This window comes from Sciurus carolinensis, chromosome 14, assembly GCF_902686445.1.
Source record: "Sciurus carolinensis chromosome 14, mSciCar1.2, whole genome shotgun sequence".
NCBI lineage: Eukaryota > Metazoa > Chordata > Mammalia > Rodentia > Sciuridae > Sciurus > Sciurus carolinensis.
In genome coordinates, this window is record NC_062226.1 from 83,445,463 (window position 1) to 83,468,643 (window position 23,181).

The 23,181-nt window shown below is 38.0% G+C and overlaps 1 protein-coding gene across 4 annotated transcripts in view; it reads right to left on the minus strand.

The window, feature by feature from the left end:
• Positions 1-5,800: 5,800 nt before the first annotated feature.
• Positions 5,801-23,181, minus strand: part of Rasef (RAS and EF-hand domain containing) — a 69,534-nt gene continuing 52,153 nt past the window's right edge. For 2 of the 4 annotated variants that reach the window (XM_047525476.1, XM_047525475.1), the window contains 3 exons: positions 20,197-20,316; positions 17,716-17,792; positions 5,801-8,887 (listed from right to left, as the gene is read on the minus strand). In XM_047525476.1, coding sequence (XP_047381432.1) covers positions 8,782-8,887; positions 17,716-17,792; positions 20,197-20,316 — 303 coding nt within the window. In that variant the 3' untranslated portion in view covers positions 5,801-8,781. Of the gene's footprint in view, positions 8,888-17,715; positions 17,793-20,196; positions 20,317-23,181 lie in introns of those variants that run through there. The other 2 variants (XM_047525477.1, XR_007105034.1) reach the window with 2 other exon arrangements.

The following is a 23,181-nucleotide window of genomic DNA, read 5'->3' on the forward strand; positions in this document are numbered from 1 at the left end:
AACCCTGCACAACTGGTGGAATCTTTCCTGCTGGGCTCTCCTTTCATTATCTCCCTGGGACTGGACTTCCTATCATTCCTGTGTTGCATCTCTTATTTCCTGTATTCGAAGTCATTTATTTTCTCCTCTACTGGAGCATGTCTTCCAGTAACTTCTTTTAAAAGGGCATACAGTGTATGAGAGACAAGTTTCTTTAAATATATCTTGAATATCTTCAAAATGTCATTATTATTCACATTTCATTCATTTTTTGGCTCAATTTAGAATTATAGGTTGGAAATAATTCCAGGCATTGATTCACTGTCTTCCTGATCCCAGTGTTTCTGCTGGGATATGTGCAACCATTCTAAGATCTTCTTTCTAATTTCTTCCCTTTTCAAAGACATTTGGAGACTATTTTTCTCTAGGTTACGGATTTAATGATGATAAATTTCCATCTATTCCCAGGGTTCTAGGTAGGTTCTTTCAATCTAGAAACTAACAGTCTATGGTTCTGGAAATTTTGTCTTGAATTGTTTGGTTATATCACCATGTCTTTTGTGATACATCCTTCTGGAACAGCTCTTTTTGGTTGTTGGACTTCCTCTCCGATTTTCTCTGTGTTCACCTTTCTACAAGACTGCTCAAATCTATCTTCTGGTTTACATCATTGTTTTAACTTCTGCTGTAAAGTTTTTAATTTCCCAAAGGTCACTTTTGCTCCATGAATACTATAAATTGATATACCCTCCTCTTGTTTCATGGCTGCAGTAGTGTTTTCTATTTCTCTGAATACATTAATGATAACTGCTTTTTCTCTGCATAGATTCTATTTCCCTATGTTGATATTTTTCCTCTATTATGTGGTCTGCATTTTCCATATTAAAGAATTTCCATGATTAAACAGTGATCCTTGGATTGCTCAGTCTAAGGTAGCTAAAATCCTGATTGAAGATTCTGAATGTGGACAGGAATTTGCCAACTTAGAACTTCGCTGTAGGGTGATCAAGGCAGTCATTTATCAGTTACCTAATATCAGTATCTTTGGGTCTTTCCTCTTGGCTAGTCAGTACCTCAGAGAAAAGTTTTTGGAAGATAGAGGTATCAGCGTTCTGAAATCTGGGTTGGAAATCTGAGCATTAGCATCGAGTACACAGAATATCTGTTTCCACATTAACCCCCCTGCTTTTTGAATAGTAACAACACACTTAGCTATGCCTGGCATCCACCCCTCAACCTTGAAGTCCTGTTTTACTCCTGCAGAAAACAAATCTCCAGACATTGGTCAGGAAAATGGTGACACAGGATGGGACATTACTTAAGGATGGAACTGTTCTTCAAATTGCTCTTGCTCCATGTCCCCCTGCCCTACCATCCCCCAAGGTGCCAACATTTGCCTGTTCCTGAACCTTTTGTGAAATCCATGATGTAAACCTAGATTGTTCTCAGCTTTCCCCCAGTACTGGCTTGGCAGTCAGCTTCCTTAGGTCTGTAAATTCCGTTCCCAACATCTATCTGCTTTCCAGCTTCACTGTTTGGTTGCTATTTTCTTCTGTCCTTGTAAGTTGATATCTTTAGGAGAAAAAAATTCATTTGACTCTAGTTTTAATGAGGTTTCTGAGTATTAAAAAAAGATAGGTTATCTCACCCTAGAAAACATTTAATATTTCCGATACTTAACCAGATTATCATCAATCCTCGGTACAGTGTGCCTAGACATTTTGCTGCTAGATTTATTTTAATTTTGCTTTCATATGTTTTATATTTTGAAAGCTTTATATTTTTTCTTGCTTCTGCAGCCAGCACCATGGCAATAAGAAGGGTAGGTGAGGGGCTGGGGATATAGCTCAGTTGGTAGAGTGCTTGCCTTGTAAGCACAAGGCCCTAGGTTCGATCCCCAGCACCCCAAAAAAAAAAAAAAAAAAGAAGGGTAGGTGAGTTAGGCTGGTTTCAGAGTCAAACAGCACATTCCTGCAAGGGGAACATCTGACTTACCTTTAATACATTTGATAGTCAAGAACTGCTGGCCAGAGATTGGGGTTGTAGCTCAGTGGTAGAGCACTTGCCTTACATGTGTGAGGCACTGGGTTGGATCCTCAGCACCAGACAAAAATAAATAAGTAAACAAAATAAAGATATTATGTCCATCTACAACTAAAAAAAAGAAAAAAAGAAAGAACTGCTGGCCATGTGCATCTTTTTTTGACATTTACCTTGCTAACATATAAAACAACATTTGTGGTTGTTATGCACTGTGCTTCTCTTGCTTGGAACCTCAAAAGGAGTGGACCAGGAACTAGAGGTCAGTGGTGGGGTTAAGCAGGACAGAGCACAAGGAACCACCTTGACTTGCCAGTGAGCTTCCAGGTGGGAGTAGGTCCACACTGGGGGATGGAGAAGACAATACCACCAATGCAAGCTTATGATTTCTACATGGGAATTCTCAGCTGGGTATGCTCTGCAGCTTAAGCAGAGTATGTTTCTCACTCAGGGTAGGACTTCTTAATTTGGGCCCCTGGGCCCACTAGATCTATGACTAGAAATCTATATTTTTATCTTGGGAAAAAAATTCATGCTTATTTTCACTAAATTCTATTTGAAATGTAGCATTCGATTTAATAAGAGTGATGGCAACAAAATTGAGTATGTCACCAACAGAAATCACAGATATTTACTATGCACATTAAAATGCTGCAGATGTCTCAAAATACCATGTACATTCACTGTGTCAAAAGTATGGTGGCTATGAGACCTGGCACCAGATCTTGTCATTTAATGTGCTAATAAAGCAGCACAAACACAACTACTTTCACAAAAATTTTAAGTAAAGTTGGACACAGTGGTGCATGCCTGTAATCCCAGGTACTCAGGAGGCCAAAAAAGGAGGATCATGAATTTGAGGTAAGCCTAGGCAATTGAGTAAGACCCTGTCCCAAATATAAAAAATTAAAGATTCTGCAGATATAACTCAGAGGTAGAACACCCTGAGTTCAATTCCCAGTCTGAAAAAAATACATATATGTATACATATGTACATGTATATGTGGCTATATGACATTGTATATATTTTACATATATGTTTTTAATATATATATTTATATATAATGTGTATATATATTTCATATGTATATATAATACTAGGGCAATTGTCTTTTGGTATCGTTTTCCTTTTTAATCCTAAGAATTTTATTTTGTTCACTTAAAAACATGATTCTGAGGGGTTTCTGGGCTTTCAAGAGGTCTGTGGCAGAGAAAACCTAAGACCTTGATCTAGAGAAATTGGAAGAGTCATGAGTCTACTGAAATATGCACGCAGGAGAAAGTTTACCCCACTCGCTAAAACTTAAAGGGAGAGAAGTCATTCAACACACCAGGTACTCAAGTGAACTGATCATTACAAGTCAGTCAGATGAAGTGCTGTGATGGACACAGTGGGCAGATCTGCAGATTTGCATGGAGAAGCGGATCTAGCTCAGAGGTAGGGTTGAACGCTGCTGCCAGAGGAAGTGGTCTCTGAACTGAGATTTGCAGAAGCTGGGTGGACAGACGAGAGGACAGTGGTGTTTCTTCTAGGCAGGAAGCACAGCTTCTGTAAAGGGCAAGAGGTAAGTCAGTATGGTGTGTCTGCAGAAGTTTCCTCTACTTGAATGTGCACTTAGGTGGAGAAAGGCCAGAAAAAACAGAATGTGAATCTTCTTTATGAGTTCACAATTTCTTGTTGATCTCCCACCAGAATGTTATCTGTCTTATCCACCGTGGATCTCACTGTCTGGAATACTACTCAGGAAATAGATGAAATCAATAAATAATCAGGTTCAGTGAATGTTAACTGAATAAGTGAGCCTTAGACATCATGTTAAGAAGCTTGGGGGTATTATCTAAATGGTAAAATGTCTGTTTCTGGAACAACTGCATAAAATTTGTGACAGATTAAAAAAAATTATTTTACTCCTAAAAAATCACACTGGAAATACTTAAAAGACTCCCCGAAAGGATCTTTATCCTGCTCTTGAGATCTACTCTGCTGCAGACTGGGAAGATACACAGAAAAACTTGAACTGAAAGACATTCAGAAAGCCAGAACCCTAAGACAACAAAGAATTTCATGAAAGCTTAAGTCAAATGCTGTACAATGTGGCTCATGAACTGCCAGAGAGGCCACAAGTTGAAAGGCTTTACAACTAAATTTCCATGCTACAGAAAATTAGTAAGTATAAATTCACAAGTAGGGCTGGGGAGATAGCTCAGCTGGTAGAGTGCTTGCCTCACAAGCACAAGGCCCTGAGTTCAATCCCCAGTACCGCAAAAAAAAAAAAAAAAAAAAAAAAAAAAAAAATTCACAAGTAAACCTGACACACAGATATAAAAAAAAAAAAAAAAAAAAATCAAAGTGCAGAAAAACAAAGAAAAATGGGTATTCCTAGAATAGGAATACCCCAATTTTGTGTCCTTTGAAACACTAAGATTGTATGTGGGAGGTAGTCAATTAACTAGGGTGACAAAGAATCCTCTGCAATGCTCTGTTCCCCTGTTAACTGGAAAATCTCTACAGTTCTATTACTTGTTAATGGTAATAACTAGGGTCCTGAACATGCTAATACAATCAATGGTGCTTCAAAAAATATTTTTAATTTAATTGAAGATAATCAAAGTGATAAAAGATGATAAAGGCCTTTATAGATATTAAAATCATTTAGTCCTCATAAGAATGCCACAAGAAAAGTATTGCTATCATGCTTATTTACAAAAAGTTAAGTCCCGGATTATAGTTATCCTACTAGTAGGTATGAGTCCAACCAGGCTGGCTGTAATGCTCATACCTGTGGCCATTAAATGTGTACTGTCCATGATTATCATGTATGTGTGTCATGTGTTTGCAATTCTGCAGAAACACCATTCAAAGATTGCCTTAATTACCCTGTCCATTCTTTGATCATCAGTTATGGTTTGGACCATAAATATCCCTCAAAGGTCAATGTGTTAGTTCCCAGTTTCTGTTGCGCTTGGGAGATGGTAGGAATTTTAAGAGATGGGGCTAGTTGTAAGTCTTCTGGTGACATGGGGGAATGCCCTTGAAAGGGACATTGGGACTCTGGCCGAGTCATGAGGTAATTTTCTTGCTCTACAGTGCTTCCTGCCATGACATTCACCATAATGTTATGCTTCATCACAGGACCTACCAACCATGAACTGAAGTCTCTGAAACCATGAATCGAAATAAACTTTTCCTTTTTTAAGCTATCTCAAGTATTTTATTACAGTAATGGAAAGCTGATTAACACATAATCTATTCAATAATTGGTACTACTTAAAGTTCTAAGCACTGTGCCCACAGAATAATGTTAACAGCAAAATGGATAAGAACAGGAAGCATAAGTCTACTTAAATAAGTGTAAGGGCAGTAAGGACATTAAGAAGTGAGAACAGCCAGCCTCATTTTAGTTTGGAAATTCAGAAAAAACTTCCTGGAGGATTTTGCTAGGCAAGGGGAGAGAGCGAATATCAGACAAAGGGACCGAGCCCTCACAGGATGAGGATGCTAGAGCACATTCAAAATGCTTCTCCAAAGCCTCACTACTCCTAGCTGCCTTGCCCCACACTTACCTGCTGCCCTGTTGGTCAAGATGTCAGGGCTATGTCACAGAACCAAGTACTACTGGGCATTCATTCTTTTCTCCCACCAGTCAGCTTGGCATAGCCAGAACAGACAAGGGTTGTACAGGTACCAGTTCATGAAGACACATCCTACAATGAAAAACTTCTTCAGGAGTATCTGCAGTAAAGCTAAAGGAAGCAGCCAATAGGTCAAAAAGAAGTACACTTTATTGAATTTACAAAGCACAAAATATTTGTAGTTCCTTAGACATTTGCATTGCTATAAAATTACACTTTATGGTATAATTATTAATGGTTTGAAGAGAAATAAACAGTATAAACGAAATATGGCCCAAACCATGAAAATGTAAACCTTATAAATCAAAATCATAAAACAATTATTCAATTCTCAGAGGCCTACTTAATATATACATATGAAATTTCTTACATACACATACAATAAAAGCCTACAAAACCATCACTCTGAAGCCAATCACTGTATAAATATGAAAATAAATCTTTATCTTTAACCTCAATTTTATCTTCAGCAGGAGGTTATGTGGCCTGGATTTATGCAAATCACATCTAGTATTAAATAATCAAATGTCACATACATCATATAAAGCAGCAAGTGGAAAAAATAAATTATGGAAATGCATGGGGCTTAAAGTTAGCAGTGAAAAATGCCTCCTTATCCAACATTATTTTCCATAATGAAATTAAAATATTATTCAATGTGTCAGGGTACATAAAAAGGAGTGTAGTATGACTGTGATTTTAAAATCTCTCAAAGGAAAAACAGAGACAAGATAAGTTACATCCATAGGAATAATCAAACATATCCAATTAAGTCTAAGTTAAAAGCATTAAATATTCTTATCCTCACAGAAAATACATCTTAAATCAGAGAACACCTTCACAAAACAAAATGTGGGTAAACAATCATGATCCCCCAGCAAGGAATCTTTTTAAAGTAGCTTTCTTTAAACAACTTTGCTAACCAGAGATAAAAATCTCTTATTTAGATTAAACTGCCAAAATATTTATAAGTGCTCTGATAGCTGAAGATGAATGGTTTGCCCATCAAAGGCTCCTAAGCAGTCTCCGAATCAATATGGGTATGCTGGCAGCATGATCCAGAGGCAAAGATCAAGATAAGACTTCTAAGCTAAAGGTACATTCTTATTTACAGATTGTAAGACAAATAAAAAGAGACATTTTGAAGGAAATAAATACATGTAATACAGTAACACGTATACTAAACAGTATTGAATAACAAAACCCAAATGAGTGTCCTATTTGTCAGCACACCTCCAACCAACCTCACTGAACTCCAGACCCACCACTGTGGCACAGTACAGTAAAACTTTGTTTCACCATACCACATGAAACAAAAATAACCACTCATCCCACCTCCATTTATTTTGACAATTTGTTTTACAATGTCCCACAAGCAAGGCACTATCATCAGAACTGGAATCCTTCTCTGGGACCAAAAACCATAAAACATTAAACATGAATTCATGACAGAATTACTGAGGATCCAACTTCCTAGCAAAAATAATAAGTCTTAAAATGTCTTGGCAAGTTTTTAAAAGCCAAAAAAAAAAAAAAACCTTGAGGAGTTTGACCATAAAAATCATAAATAGGAAAATGACTGCTACATAGAATTATTTTAATTTAACAAAAAGAAATGTTTTTAACATACAACAAATGACAGCTCTTATTTAGGTTTTTCAGCAGGATACTTGGAGTCTGGACCTGGAGGAGCCAAGATAAGTTCAAATCTCTTGCTGGAAGCAACTTAATTGGTTCACATCATTGAAAGCCAGGCTCACCCTTGGGCCTGATATTGCCTCCATGGCTCTTAGAGAAGTTCCAATGGGGAAGTCTGGGGGACCCTGTAGGTTCTAGAAGGAGAGCAAGACTGAACACTTCATTGGTGATGAAGAGTCAGAAGTTATGTTAAACAAAGGACCCTAGCTCACCATTCTCAATGGCAATTCCTCTTTTACAATTCCCTTCCCTCCAAAAACCATGGATACTGCTTCTTTTATTCTTCATTATTTAAGAAAGTTACTGTCTGAAACTAGGGAGTTAGGGGATTTGTATTATATTGCAGATTATATCTTAAACCATGGGAAGGTCTGAAACCAGCATGAATATTTTCATTTGGTAAAACATTAAACTGTCCTAAGTGCTAATACATTTTAATGAGTTAAAATTCACATGCCACAAAATCAGTTCTTTACAGTATAACATTTAGTGGTTTTAGTATATTCATTAAGTTATGCAATAATTACTACAATTTTAATTCTATTTCACTCTCAAAAGAAACTGCATACCCAGTTTCCCTTTCCTCAGTCTCTGGTAACCACTGGTCAGTGTACATTTTAAATAAAGAGGAACAACTTTTCAGGGCTTGGTAATTTCAGTAGTATGTGGTTTTACATGTTTTCATTAGAATTTTTCATACTGAATTTAAACTATCTGTAACTATTTCGAGATTATAAAGTACAGTTCTTTCTATATACAAATTTTTTGCAAACATGTTTTCTTTATATATAAAAATAGATATCTCCAGTTCCACTGAAGCCTAAAATACAACCATTTTTTCTCAATTAAATTCTGTTCTCACATCAGAAGTACAAAAATCAATATTCCAGTATTTAAAAAGTAGAAACAATCACAGCCCTTAATAACTGCAGGTCATCATGTTTTCCTTCCTTGTGCTTAAAGTGCTACAGCATCTGAGAGGTACCAAGGACTACAAGGTTTTTGAAGCCAGCTGCTGCTTTGACAGAGAGGACATAGATCTAAGGTGCTATAATAGTGTTCTAGTATCAAATATTTTAAGTAAACATTGTCATAGGTTAACTACAGAGTCCACTACCTCATCAATATAGTAATGTGAGTTTCTTCTGGAGCTTGAATTTAAGCATGTGATCCTTTTTTTCATCACATTAAAAACATTTACATGATATCTTTTAAGACTCTATGAGGATCAGAAGGCACAAATTGTTCTTCTGGATATAGCAAAGAAGAGCTGAGGTCCCAGAGGGACCTGAGAGTACAGTTCAGATCTCTCATGCTCTAACTCTCCATAGGACAGTGTCAATAGGATGAACCACTTTACTAGAAACCAAACCAGTCACAAAATTCAGTATTCTGGAAATGAAGTATAGATCAGTTGAGGATGTTTGGGATTTAACCATTGCAGCAGTTCTTCATCTGTGTTGACTTTTTGGAATTGGTCCCAGCCAGATTGGTGATGGATTTGCTGTCGTCGTTGTCAGTTCTTTTTTTCACCTCCCTAGGTGTGGGCAAGGGGGAGAGGGTTACTGAGGTACAAAACTTAGCCACGTAAATGGCTTTGTAGGAAAAAAAAAAAACGCAATTCTGAATGTTTGCATGAACCATCTAGACACTTCTAAATTCTTCTTCTTCAAAAGAAACCTATGAATTTATTGTACCCCATTTTACATATGAAGAAATGAAGGTAAAAAGAGGTTAAGAAATTTATCTGAGGATTGATCAAATTATGTTATGTGCATGTACAAACGTGTCATAATTATAATATTTAATTATAATATTATTTAATTATAATACACCAATTTTTTAAAAAAAGAATATTCTCTTGAGAAGTGGGACTCAAAGCAGGCAGGCTCTAGTGCCTCAGTATTCTGAGCACCAGGCTGCACATGGACACACCCTGCCTCTCCTCTTTCCTGAGATTTCAGGACGCTGTATCATCTGCCACATGCAGTTCACTCCTTAATACTCTGGACTCTGGTTTCCATCTACAAGTAATGATCACTGCCCAAAACAAAGCAAGGTAGTTTTATGAACATTATTTAATGATATATAATAATGGAGATAACAATGGAGAGTTAAAATACAGGAAAACATATCTTCCTTTTGTTTCTTCCTAATTTTCTAAATAGAAACAACACTGATAAAATATGTACTACTTTCCAGTTTCTTCTGAAAGCTCCCTAGGGAAGTGCCCTTCCTTCTGAGAAATCCCACGAAATATGAAGACCCTGCATCCCACCACAGATGAGATAAAAAACAATTTCTCTGAGTGTGACAGCTTATCTTCAGGATGGCATCAGATAATTCTGCCTCTTTGTCAATGCCTGGTGCTCCCCATGGAGAGCTGGAGCTGTGCCTATCCCCACCCCCCTGTCAGGGCTGACTCTTGGTGACTCTAATCAATAGGATATGAAGGAAATGTGCTTTGGACTTCCAAACCCAGGTGTTAGTAATGCTCAGTCACTTTAGCACTTCCCCCTTGGAGCTGTGGGCTACCAATTAAAAAGTACAAGGTTCCTCAATAGAGAGAGGCTACCAGAGTGTCATGAGGAATGAGATGCTACATGGAGAGAAGCTACAAGGAGGAATCCCCTGGTAGCAGATATCTAGCCAAAGCTACAGCCCAAGAGCATCTCTCTGCCAATACATAAGACACCCAAGAACAAAAGTAGGAGAACCTTCCAGCCAAGATCAGCAATCCTTGGTAATTATGAGAAATAAAACATAGATTTTGCTTAGGGTGACTAAGTTTTTACTATGGAGTCCTTAACAGAAACTACTAGGAATCTTTTCAATAAAGTAAAGGTTTGTTCAATAGAAATATGTGGTTCACATGTCATTTCAAATTTTTTAGTAGTTACATTAAAAATGTAAAAAACAGGTGAAACTGCTTTCATTAATAGATTACTAACAATTTTATTTAACACTATAAAATATTATTTTAGCATGAAATAAATAATATTTCTGCATATTTTATATTTTTCATACTTTCTTCAAATTCAGTACATATGTAATAAATACAGGAAATCTTAATTTGAATTATCTACACTTCAGGCAACTAGTAGCTACCAAATTGGCCAATGCAGCTGCAGAAGGTTCTTAACATTCTGTTAGGGTTTGAATATGGGCATCCCCACAAAACTCCTGTGTTTGTGCAAGAATATTTGGCAGTGAAATGATTGGACTGTAAGAGCTGGAACTTAATCAGTCCATCCGAGTTTGAATGACTGAGTAGAAACTATAGGTGGGGTGTGCTGGAGGATGTGGGTCCTTGGAGGCATGCCCTATAGGGGTTTATCTTTCCTATGGCCCCTTCCCCTTTCTCTCTCTCTTTCCTGGAATAGAGCAGGCTTCCTCTACCACTGCCCCTACCACATGATGTTCTGCCTAATCTGGAGAAAAGGAGTTGGTTCACTATGAACTAAACATTTCTCTGAAACCATGAGCCAAAATAAACTTTTCCTCCTCTAAATTGCTATTGTCAGGTATTCTGGTCACAGCAACAAGTTGACTAATGCAAGAAATTGATACCAAGAGTGGGATCATTGGTGTGACCAGCCTGTCCGTGTGATTCAGAAGCCTTTTGAAATGGTTTGCAAGAGAGGAGTTTGGCCAAGTTTGGAAATGAGGACTGGAGAGGCGTTAAAATGTTGAAAGCAGAGTGTAATAGGCAATTCTACTGTGAGCCCAGAAAAACCTTAACGTCAATACAAATGGAGACAGTAAAGATTGTGCTCATCAAGTTAAAGAGGGGAAGGGGGACTCTATTGGAAACTGAACTAGAAGCCATTCATGTTACATTCCGGAGAAAAACTTGTCTACATTTTGTCTGTGTCCTGAGATTTTGTGTAAGGCTGAATTTAAAAGTGGTGGACCAATTAATCTGGTAGAATAAATTTCAAGGCAGCACAGGATTTAAACAGTGACATGGGTTTTACTTCTTGCAGCTTTTAGCAAGGTTTGCTGTGAGAATCAGGAGCAGAAAGCAGAGCGGAAGAATTTTTCAAACTTGCAATTTGGTCAGAAAAGTGCATATAACACTAGAACTAAGGAGTTTATAGAGGTTATAGTTCCTGAAGAGATGCTAAGTACTTTGCACAGGAGACAATAGAAAGATGGCTTGAGGGCATCTCAGGAATTGATAAGACCACACTCACTGCAGGTTCAAAAATGAAGACGGAAAAATTCTTCTGCGAAAAGACCATGGGGGAACACTACTTGCACAGAGGGTTCCAGAAAGGTTTTTTACTGTGCTCGGTACCCCTAGGCACTTAGGTCACTGCAGTCATGATCCCAGGGAGCCCAAGTATTGTGCAAGTTCATGGTAGGCCTTGGCATCATCCACATGGTGCTGGTTCTCTAGGAATGCAGATGCTAGACTTACTGGGTCATGGAGGTTTCCATCAAAAATTCAAAGGAAGGCCTAGGGGACCAAGCAAAGTATGGCAGGGTCAAAAATCTCTGTGGGTTGCCCCTGTGAGAGCAATGCCAGAAGCTGTGAAGGTGAAGCAAAAGCTGGACTGGAGGCACTAGGAAGTAAGATATGTCAGTAACATGAACTGTTGGCCCCAACAAAAGCTGGTTGTGGAGACAGTCAGGTTAAGAAAGAAAAAAATGTGCACTTCAACTAGCAAGATTAATGTGTGGGGCTGCCCTAGTCCTTTGAAAAGCATATCTCACTACCACATGTCCTACATGCTGTTTGTGGAGTTATGGGGCCTGTCTGCCAGACTGGGTATCAGTCTTGTTTTGGCACCATCCCTTCATTCTATGTCCCCATTCCTCTCTTTTGGAATGAGAATGTTTACTCTTTGCCACTGTATATTGAATATAGGCATCTTGCTTCTGATTTTTACAGGGGCTGACAGTCAAGTTTGCCCTGAGTCTCAAATGAGACTTTGTACTTGGAATTTTGGTCAACGCTAGAACTATTATGACTATGGGACTATGGGACATAGAGATGGACCAAGTACACTTTGCACTGTAAGGTGGACATGAGGTTTTGGGGCCTAGGGATGGAATGTTATAGTTATATATGAGGTGTCTCCCAAAAGCTTCTATGTCAATGCAGGAATGTTCAAATATGAAATGATTGGATTGTGAGAGATGTCATATAATGAGTTCATCCTAGTTTGAAAGAACTCACTAGGTGGTAATTGTAGGCAGGTGGGGTATGGCTAGAAGAGGTGGGGCACTGGGGACATGCCCTAGAAGTGTTAATCTTTCCTGAAGCCCCTTTCCCTTTCTCTCTCTGCTTCCTGGCCACCACAAGGTGTACAGTGCTTCTCTTCCATGCCCTTCCACAATGAAATTCTGCTTCCCCTTGAGCCCAGAACAATGGAATCAGTCTACCATGGACTAAATCTCTAAGGCCATGAAATAAAATAAAATTTTTCCACCTTTAAGTTGTTCTTGTTGGTTATTTTAGTCACAATGACAAAAAGATGACTAACACACTAACCTTTGAAAGTCACTGACTTATGAGTCAAAAACTACATATCTCAGCAGAAAAAATAAACAAATGAAAAAAAAATGGAAACTACTTCTTGCTGTAGAACAGTTAAAAAGTGCTAAGACACCATGCAGACATACCCACACCCACATACACCCTGACAGGTGACAGGTGAGTATTACTATCCTCGCTTCACAGATGAGGAAACAAAGTCTCAGAAAAAGAAACTGAAAGCAAAAATCCACTGCCAATGCCCCCAAAGATAGTCCAGACTTCTGTCCTCTAGAACTGTCAGATGAATATGTATTGTTTATGTCATTACATTTGTGGAAATATAGTAGAGGCAACAGAAATTAATGCAACTTCCAAATGCAAACTCTTAGTCCCATGTATAAAGGTTGAGGTATTAAAAAAAAAACAAAACTTGGCCACAACTGGACACAAAGTTTGCTGTGTCTACAAACAGTACTATTCACTTTGGGAAAAGGATATTCAACTAGAAAGGCAGGTAAGATCAGATCATGAAGGCCTATCAGTCACAAGCTGAGGAGCTCACTTATCTTGTAAGTAGGATACCAATGTGGGATTATAAACTACAGAGTAAATATTAATTGGATTATTATTTAGACAGAATACACTAATTACCAAGTAGAATGAACTCATATTGGAGAAAATCTGAGGCTGACACTCCTGGACTAACCAAGGTAAAAAAGTGCAGAGAGAAAGAGAGAGAGAGAGAGAGAGATACATGAATTCAAAAGAAATACAACAGTGTTGTTTATCCACAGGGCTCAGAACCTACTGTGGGTAGGTAGTGAAGCAAGAGAAGAAGGGAAAAGAATCAAGGTTGAGCCTGGGTGACTAGGCTTTAATTATAACATTGGTAGACTCCTCAGAAAGAGAACCCAGGATAAGGAACAAGTTTAAAGGAATATTAGTACACTGTGATTGCTAGACCTGGAGTCACTGTGTCTATGGAACTTTCAGCTGAGGGTTCAGAACATGCTTATGGCACTTTTAAAAGAAATGGGTTAAAAAAACAGAAACTGAAGTCACCAGCTTGAAACCGTTTTAGAAGCCACGGAGCTGAAAGACATCAGTCAGAGAGAGAGGAGGAGAGAAAGAAAGAGAGAAGGGAAGTAGTGAGTGCAGAATAAATCCTGAGGTGATCAACATTTAAGTGGCAAGCAGTGATTCAGGGTATTAGTGAAGAGTCCTAACTCTACAGCTTCCCAGCTGTGTTACTTTGATCAAGCTGATTAAATGTTCTAACTCCCACATTTCCTCATCTGTAAAATGGGCATGATAAGCATAGTATCCTCCTGGGACAACTTGCTTATCTCCCTCTGGGACACCCAATGGGCTCTTATCAGCTACAAACCATATGGCTGCCTTGCCTGCCTTTATATATATTTATATATATATATATATATATATTATATCTTATTTACATTTTTCCCTCTAATGTCAAACTACAAGGCTTGCCTTTTATTCCACTGATACCTTATTGAATCTAGCACATGCTAAATTTTCATAATAATGCTGACATTAATAAACCTGAAAGCAAATATTAAGGAAGGAAAATATACACCCACATCTTTCACCTGGACTTTTTTTTTTTTTTTAATCCATCAAAACTGCAGGCATGCCAACTTTAAGGAAATCAGAAAGACATGATCTAAAACAGGTTTATGCCTGGGAAAATTAAGTGATCCCACCAAAAGCTGCCACATGCTTAACAACTGCATTTTAAAATATATGTAATTAATTATTATGTGTCAATAAGATAAATTTAAAAATTGCCTTTTAAATGACTCAATTTTATAGTCAGGTATACAGCCAAAGGGTTCAGTTCTTGAGTTGACCTGTATATTAGCCTCAGCTTTTTGTATTTTTCTCCAATTTTAGGCTGTTGATCAATTAAATGCCTATTCAACTTGACTCTACTGCAAAATGTTTAAAGCCTGTTTTCTATTGTTGGCAAATTTAATTCTAATAGGACATGGTTGTGAAAGATGACCTAGCAGCACTGTAAGAATATTATATTGCTAGGAGAAACTTTTCCTGGGATTCAGAGGTTTTCCAAGAATAAGCAGGTAGAGTTCAGGCCATTAACCACATACATATGGCCTCTCTTCAAAAGCAAATTATGTTTCAGACAATGCAAACACATACCAAATAGGATACTATTTCACATTTTATGATATTACATGGTAAGGAAGAGACCGTGCTAGGATCACCCCATAAGCTCTAAATCAAGAACTTATGTGTTCTGCATAACATGCAATTTTCTAAAGATTGAAAACTTTTAAAAATGATAACACTACCTGTGGAGACTATAACATGTCTACTTTAGACTTGAGTACTCTGACAAGTAACTCTGAGAACGGCATAAATCAATTAAAGTTTTCACGTACTTTATTTATAATTTTTATATTTAATACATCACTAATATAACTAGAGGCCCAAACCAGGTCATAATGCAATAACCTCCACCATAAGTGACTCACAGCTTGTTTGATTTCGTTAATTGTCTAAAGATTAAAAAATAACTACAACCTTACATTACACAGCTAAAATGACTTTGTTATCAAAATGCCTTTGTACAGCAATTGTTTTAAGTAAATAAACACAAACTGGTGTCTAAGTTACACAACGAATAGGGGCAATGCCTGACTAACCTAACAGGCCACATATGAGCAGATGGGGAGGAAGCAGGTAGTTTACAGCCTCTCCCACTTTATGATACAATAAAGAGAATCAACTCCACACTTTGGGTGTGACCAGGGCACTTTGCATGCATTTAACTTTAATATGGCCCCATAAGACAATTGAGCACTAAATACTGATTATTTTATTCAGTAGAGTGTAGGCTACTGTATACAGAATCACGGTCTGTTAGTATTGGAAAGGATCTTGAGGTCATTTTATTCAACCCCCTTCCTCATTTTGCAGATTCCATATGCCTAAAATAAGGCCAGGACTTGCTGAAGATTCGATAGCTATGTAGGGGTAGATTTAAGAATGGAATTTGAGTCTTTTCCTTCCACATTCCTCCAATATGCTAGGCATCAGCCAGTAACCATGGACAGCTTGAGTATCTCTTATTCAAAATGCATGGGTTTAGAGTGTTTCAGATTTTAATTATGTGGATTTTAGAATATATGCATAGACTTTCCAGTTGAGTAACCTAAACAGCCAAAATCTGAAGTGCTCCAGAATTCAAAATGTTTTGACTATTAATGTCTGTGTCCAAAGTTTCAGCTGTTAGAGTACTTAGGATTTCAGATTTTCAGATTAGGGATGCTCAACTTGTGTAAGGATTGACCTGTAGCATCATTTCCTGTAGCACCTTTGGGCCCTGCTCCACCCACATCTGTCCCAGCAGCTATATTAATCACCTCCATCCAGGAATCCTTGGGTACATATTCATGAAACACCAAAACAAGCATTTGAAAAAGTGAAAATACTAATTCAGCAATTACTCTGTCTTAAAGGCAAACACTGTATTTCATTGAATTCTCCCCCCCTGAACTAAAAATAGCTTGCTTGGTCAAAACAGCTGGTATTCCCTATGTACCCAGAGGAATATGGAATTCATTATTTGAGCTGCTCAAGGATATAATATAATGAATGGGTTTTTTCCTGAAAAATGTGATATCAGTCCAGGATTCTCCTACTAAACAGACCCAACAAACCCCACAAAACTATGTCCTTCGACTGAATCTATACATGTTAGATATTTGTCTTTTTTTCTACCTGTTTTAGTTTACATACAAAGTTAACACTGTTTGCGTTTTAAATAAAGTTAATTTCTAGTGATATGGGGGGTGGTGGCCATTTCTCCTGGACTGATGTCAGACAGAAAGACCCTGAGTGCGAGTTCAGGGCATCTGCCAAGCCTTGCCACAAACTAATGCTTTACAGGCTGCCCAAGGTCCTAGACCTGCTTCCTCATTCTCTCAGGTGAGGGCAGCCACTTAGCTCAAGGTCCTAGCTCAAGTACTCTACTAGTAGAACGCTGGTCAATTAGACACTCTGAATATCAAGTCATGAATTGAAAAGTAGCATAGAAAATAATGCAAAGTATTTTAACTGTCAATATTTACTAGCAGAAGAGGTCAATTATCACAAAAATCTCACAAATCATCAGAAAAAGAATAATATGCCTAAAATTTTATTTTTGCTTTGTCTACAATTAGAGATCATTGTCCTGCATTTCTTTTATGGTATCTTCATTCTCTTCCCTTTCAGGTGGGGGAGGGGGGGTATAAAATCCCTTTAGGTTAGTAAAGAATCATCTTTCCTTTTGTGGCAGAAAAATTAAGTAGAAGAAATAAATGTAGCCAAAAATGTTCTTTCCTCAGAATACTTCAAGAATTAAAGCAGGCACATTTATATACATCCTTAATGATGTAATTTTCATTCTAATAGACATCTGAAAATATCCATTATCAACACCACTGCCTTAATTGAGTAATTACCTGGGTAATAATTTTGGCAAAGTGACTCTAACTGGCATGATATACAATTTGCTCTGTTGGTTGTTTTCCTCCCTTTTACTCAGTAAAATGCCACAATACATAGTTATATTGGTAATAGTCTCTTGTATTTAAGATTTGGTTTCTGGAGATGATTCACACAAGTCCACTCTTAGCAGTGAGGATATTTTGCCAATGTTTCACAGTGAACCAGCAGCATTACCAGTTCTTGTAATATCAGTGTGTATTTGTTTCTCCTATCATGTCTGAAAAACAGGACAGTTTTTTTGCAAAGGATACTCTGTGTGTTATGGTCAAGAAATCTGACATCACATTAACTAAGTGAAAATTCAATCCTACTTCCAGTTTTCCAAGCATAAGGTGAAACTTTACCGAGCAAGATGGAGAACAGCTTCTACTATATTGGAACCATCTTTGGCACTTGTTTCACAAAATAACGCCCCATAGGTCTGTAGAAAAGAAGATTACACAATTAAGTCAAGCCTTTAATTGGGTTTCCTGATATTTTAGTTATTAAAATTGATAAAATATATTTTCTATCAAGCATGCAGACTAATAGCTAAGAAATTGAATTCAGAGTTTCAGTAATTAAAACAAAGAACAAGTCTGAGCAGTTATTCCAGGAACAGTTCACTATTCAGAGGAATTTTATTGTGCATTGAAAAATACTAAGCCTTATGTTTTAAAAAGATTTTTCACTTTCAACTCTTATTATACACTTGCTACCAAACGTTCTCTATCAAATCATTTGAGAGAAATAAAAATGATAGCTTAAGGTAGTCACTCAAGAATTACGTGTTCATCAAAAGCATGTTTGCTTTTGGCCAGTAGGTAAGGCATGTCCACCTTCACAGTATCACTGTTTCCTCTCAGGACCCTGCAGTCTCCTTGTTGCTAAAACCAGTGGACGTTTTCTAGTCCTCTGTTAATTAACCTTCCAGCATTAGGTATATGATCACTGATCATATCATTCTTCTGCTTGAACTTTGCAGTGCCTCCTATTCTTCTTCAGGCACTGTTCGATTGCTTTCTCGTGACTAACAAGCCCTCCCAATCTCCCAGCTTTACTTTCTGCCCTATCCCCATACTCACAAAGTTCCAGTTACCCTGGCCTTCCCTCAATAGCTCCAGTGCCCCAAATTTGCACTAGCCCCAGAATCTTTGCACTTAAGCTACCTCTCCCTTCACTACCCCTTCACCAGGGTCCTACCTATTTTTGGATTTTTAGGTAACCCTCCCTTATTAAAGTTAAGATTAAGCTATTTCTAACCCTGAAAAGTCTATGCCAGGTCTTCCTATCATAAAACCTCACAATGCTCAATATTTTTTTCTGCATAGCATTCGCCACCAAATAACAGTTAGAATTATTTCCGTGTCTTTTTCTAATAAGCTTAGAGATATTTTTCCTTTAATAAAGGAGAACTGGATGTGCTGTAGGTCTGGGTGTGGCTTAAATATTCCTGTGTAGGCTGAGGGGAGGATCTGATGGTTGCTCTGGGGAAGGAAGAGAGAGAGAAGAGACTGAGAAAGGGGAAACATTCCACAATGGGACTTTCCTTAGAAGCCCCCAAGTCCATAAAAAAATCTACACATGTCACAAAGTGAATGCCTGTCTGCTAGAAACAGTACTGCTGCTGACTTCAACACCCAAGATGTTATAGGATGAAACAGAGACTGTCTTTGAGAATACAGGAGAGTGAAAGGCAGGAGATGTTTAAGAAAGAAAACTTTAGAAATCCAGAGGAGAATAAAATGACCAGGCAGACAAGAATTACTAGATCTCAAAGGGGTCGTGTAGAAGAGCATATGGTCCGTGGACTACGTAGGTTCAATGTCTTCCTTCGCCAGACAGTAACACCCAAGATAAGCATGTTGCTCTGTCCTCTGCTCTCTGCTCTGATTTTTGTTTCACAGTGGATACAATTAAGCATGTGCCTTAACTAATTGCTTCTGCATTTCATTATCTACTTCTGATGTTCATTAGAATTGGTTTTCAATTCTAAGGTCTAAAACAAGATTTTCCAACCTAAACTAGAAAAATAAAACTTCTTTTCACAGCTCATGTTCATAGGCTACCAAGTAGTCTTTTCCTGGTTTTGAGAACAGACAGCAATACCAACATCAAACCAGACGGTCACAGTGTGAATTAGTTGACTCCAGGTGCAGCTGATTCCTTGCATGGGTAAGACAAGTGGTGAGGAGGCCATGCAGCATTCCGACACAGTCACAGTAATGGGGGGAGAATTTGCCCATAGTAGTACTCAGCAGTGGAATGAACTTACAGGAGTAAGTTTAAATGCACAGCCAAAAATAAATGTGACTGTTCCAACTAAGCACAAATCGTAAGGAAAAAAATAATTTTAAAAAAAGGAGCCCCCCAATTCTCTTCCCCCTAGGTTAAACACTGCAGTGTCAAACACCACTCTGTCCTCTGCTGCTTGGCATTGTCACCCTCTGGAACCAAACCCATCATTTCAAAATAGAACACTCATTCTTTCTCCTTTACCTGGATTCCAAGACTAGAGGAGGATTCCAAGAACTGGGGGGAGAGGGCAAAGGAAGATGGCAAGATTATTTTGGCCCTTCTTTGTCAATGACACTCAATGGGGAACAAGAATGTTCTGAATGTTCTGCTTCCACCAGGGATTTGCTCCTTGCCATCATTACTTATATTCATGCAAGTAGGGTGGGGTGCTGGGAGTTCTACTGCGTAAAGACAGTCACCCCAACAAACAAGGTGGAGGTTTGCCAAAGAACCTCGTAAGCATAGGTAGACAAAAGTGAAACACCATTGACTCCAACATTACTGAACCCCTAGATTCCCTTCCAATTCAGACCCAACCTCACTCTTACCATGGCAAGTTTTTCTCCAAAATATCCAGGCACACATTTTTGACCCTCTGAAGCAGCAGAATCACGAAGATCAGCTTTGTTTCCTACCAACATGATAGGAACAGCCTCGTGGGTTGCATCCTACCATGAAGAAAAGAAAAAAAAAATGGGCACGCATCAGACGACAATATGATGACAACAGTAATGATGGTAACAGCGGCAGCAGCTGCCACTGTCCAGTTGTGTGTCAAATGATATTTTCCGAATTTCTTCAGAAAAAATGTTACATAAAGGTGAGCATGCTTTCGATGCATTCATAGTCATGTTAAGTCACATTTCAGTAGAATAAAGAGCATGCTTATTATCATTGTACAACTCTTAGATTGTTGATACGATAATTATTTGTATTATTTGAAATAGTATCTTTATACCTCAAAATATCAAAACCTCAACATAAGCTCATCTAGCCTTCCCGCCCCCCCCCCATTTCCCAATAAGAAAAGTGAAATTCAGGGAGGCGAAATAAGAACACCTAAGGATCTAGGTTCAAAGTGACCTCATAACTCCCTATTATACAAAGTTCCACCCTTAGGTTAATGAAAAGGGTAAAAGGCACCAGGATTAATCAGCTTTACAGCAAAGCAAACGTGCATCCGCTAATTTCTAATTTCTAGCAGAGAGAACACGACAAACCAATATAAACTTAAGAGGCATGACCACAGAATTATTTTTGTCTGGAGGTGTCCACATAATTTTCTACAGCTTTCACTTCAAACAATGATGAGTCCTAGTCAACTTCATTATCACAGGTGCAAAACACAAGTAATTCTTCAGCTGTCATGGGACAAATGGGGTTCAAAAGTTCACCACTCACTGCTCCCCGGTTTCCAACCAAAGCAATTAAAGTCCTAACGGTCAACAGTTTTCTTATAAAAAAACTGACTGCTGGTCAAAGTAATAGATTCTAAGGCTAGAGCTTCCAAATTAGCATATGCAAATTGCCACACTTTCCCAGCATTCACAGCAACACTAACCCTAAGGTATGAGTGCAGAGCTAACTCTAAGGCCCTGTTCCTCCCACCAGCTGGCCACTCACTGGTCATGTAAGAACAGTCAAGTAGCCACAGGTTTCTGCCTCAATTTCCTTATCTATAAGTTGAAATGGATAATGAGAACATAGTCTATCTCAGCAGGTGATGATGGCAATAAAAGATAGTAACCCGACTAGCCAAGAAAAAGTGGATTCTGGCTCCTAAACAAAAGAAGTGGTAGCCCTCACACAAATATGTGGAAATTACTCTTTGCCTAAAGCTATCCAGAGACTCGTTTAGTTTGGTGCTATACCTGATACAGGATTAAGACAAGAGCCTTAAAATGAAATCATATTTGACTTCCTTTCTCTTTAAATAAATTTTCTCTGATTGAAGGTATCAGAAAACAGTGAAAGCAAAAGAGAGAAGGAAGAGAAATGACCTTCCAAAAACTAGCTGCCCCACCCATTCATGTGCTCATGAATCATATTCTTTAGTGATCTCAGGATTCAACAGGAAGTATTAATCAATATTCACTTAAGTTAGCCATGAAGCTGAGCATCTAAACGACTCCCCAGAGTCACGCAGGTGAAAAGTGGCACCTCCTTCAGGTCTTGACTCAAACATCACCTACTCAGTGAAGCTGTCCTGACCACACAATGGAAACCGCAGCCCAATTCTCCTTTTGTTTCTATAACATTTATCACTTACTATCATACTATTTCCTTTTATTTCCTTGTTGCTTGTTATCTGACTCCCCCACTGAAATACAAGCTTCATAATGACAAGCCTCTTTGTTTTATTAACAGATTTATCCCTAAAGCAGAGCACATATGCAAAGAGGAGGAAGGAACTAAAACAAAAAAGTTCTTTTTTCTGGTGATCTCTTCAGGAGGAGATCTCACATCTCAAGTATCTATCTCATTTCAGTTTTGACCTAAACATTCAATCAGTAAATTATTCAAAACAGGTAAATAAAAGGCTATAATTTCATTTTATCCATACTTCTATTAATAAGATTTTTAACCCACTAGCTTTCAATCAAAGTATAACAACTATCAAATCAGAGGGTTCGTTCACACTGTGAACTGTCTACTACTTCTCAGTCCTCTGGCCTGCTTCAATAATGGCACCATGCATTTCCACCCATGTTACCGTGGTCACATAAATGGCCCACAGAATTGCCTCAAATTAGATAAAGCCATGGAGAAGCTTCATTGTGCCCATTCTTTTTCTAAGGCAGAATTCAAATTCCATATGGTATATATTTTTCACTCCTATAACAAATTTAAGAATTCATCTCGCATGAAGTTTTGTTCCTTTTGAGACCCTATGTAAAGGTGATACTGATGGCTGAAAGGGTACTTAGACCATATGCAGGTGCTAAGCAAGAAACGGTTGTGCCAGTTTATGTAATGGCTTTTTCACTGAGACCAAACTTGCCTTTTGTGCCCCCTTTTCTTACGCATAATGCAAAGATTTAAAATGATGCCTAAACCCCAAATTGCAACAATAAAAAGTTTTCCTCAGGTCTTACTGCTCTAGCCCAGGGAACTCTATTTGTTCTCCTTGAGCAGATGCCTCTCCTGTATTTACTAAGAGTACTTTTGAATTCCTTTGTACTCACTAAAGACTTCTAATCATCTGCTGCTCACTCTGTGTTCTGCAATGGTTGAATCCCTAAGTCCAATCTGAGCTCCCATTCTACCTCTAACTGCTAAAGAAATGTAAGCAAGGTCCATATACTTTCTGTGCCTCAGGTCCCTCATTATAAGAGAGAATAGTATGTTTCTAACTTCCTTTCTCAGTTTTTAGAGAGGTTAGCATAACCTAAGGAAATTCTTATGAAATCAAAATATCACATAAATGTGAATACATTTTCATTGCATTCATAATGATATTAGGTCATGAAATTTTGGCAGAACAAAGTGCATATTTATTCATCATTGTTGAAATCTTGTTGCCAACCACAGTC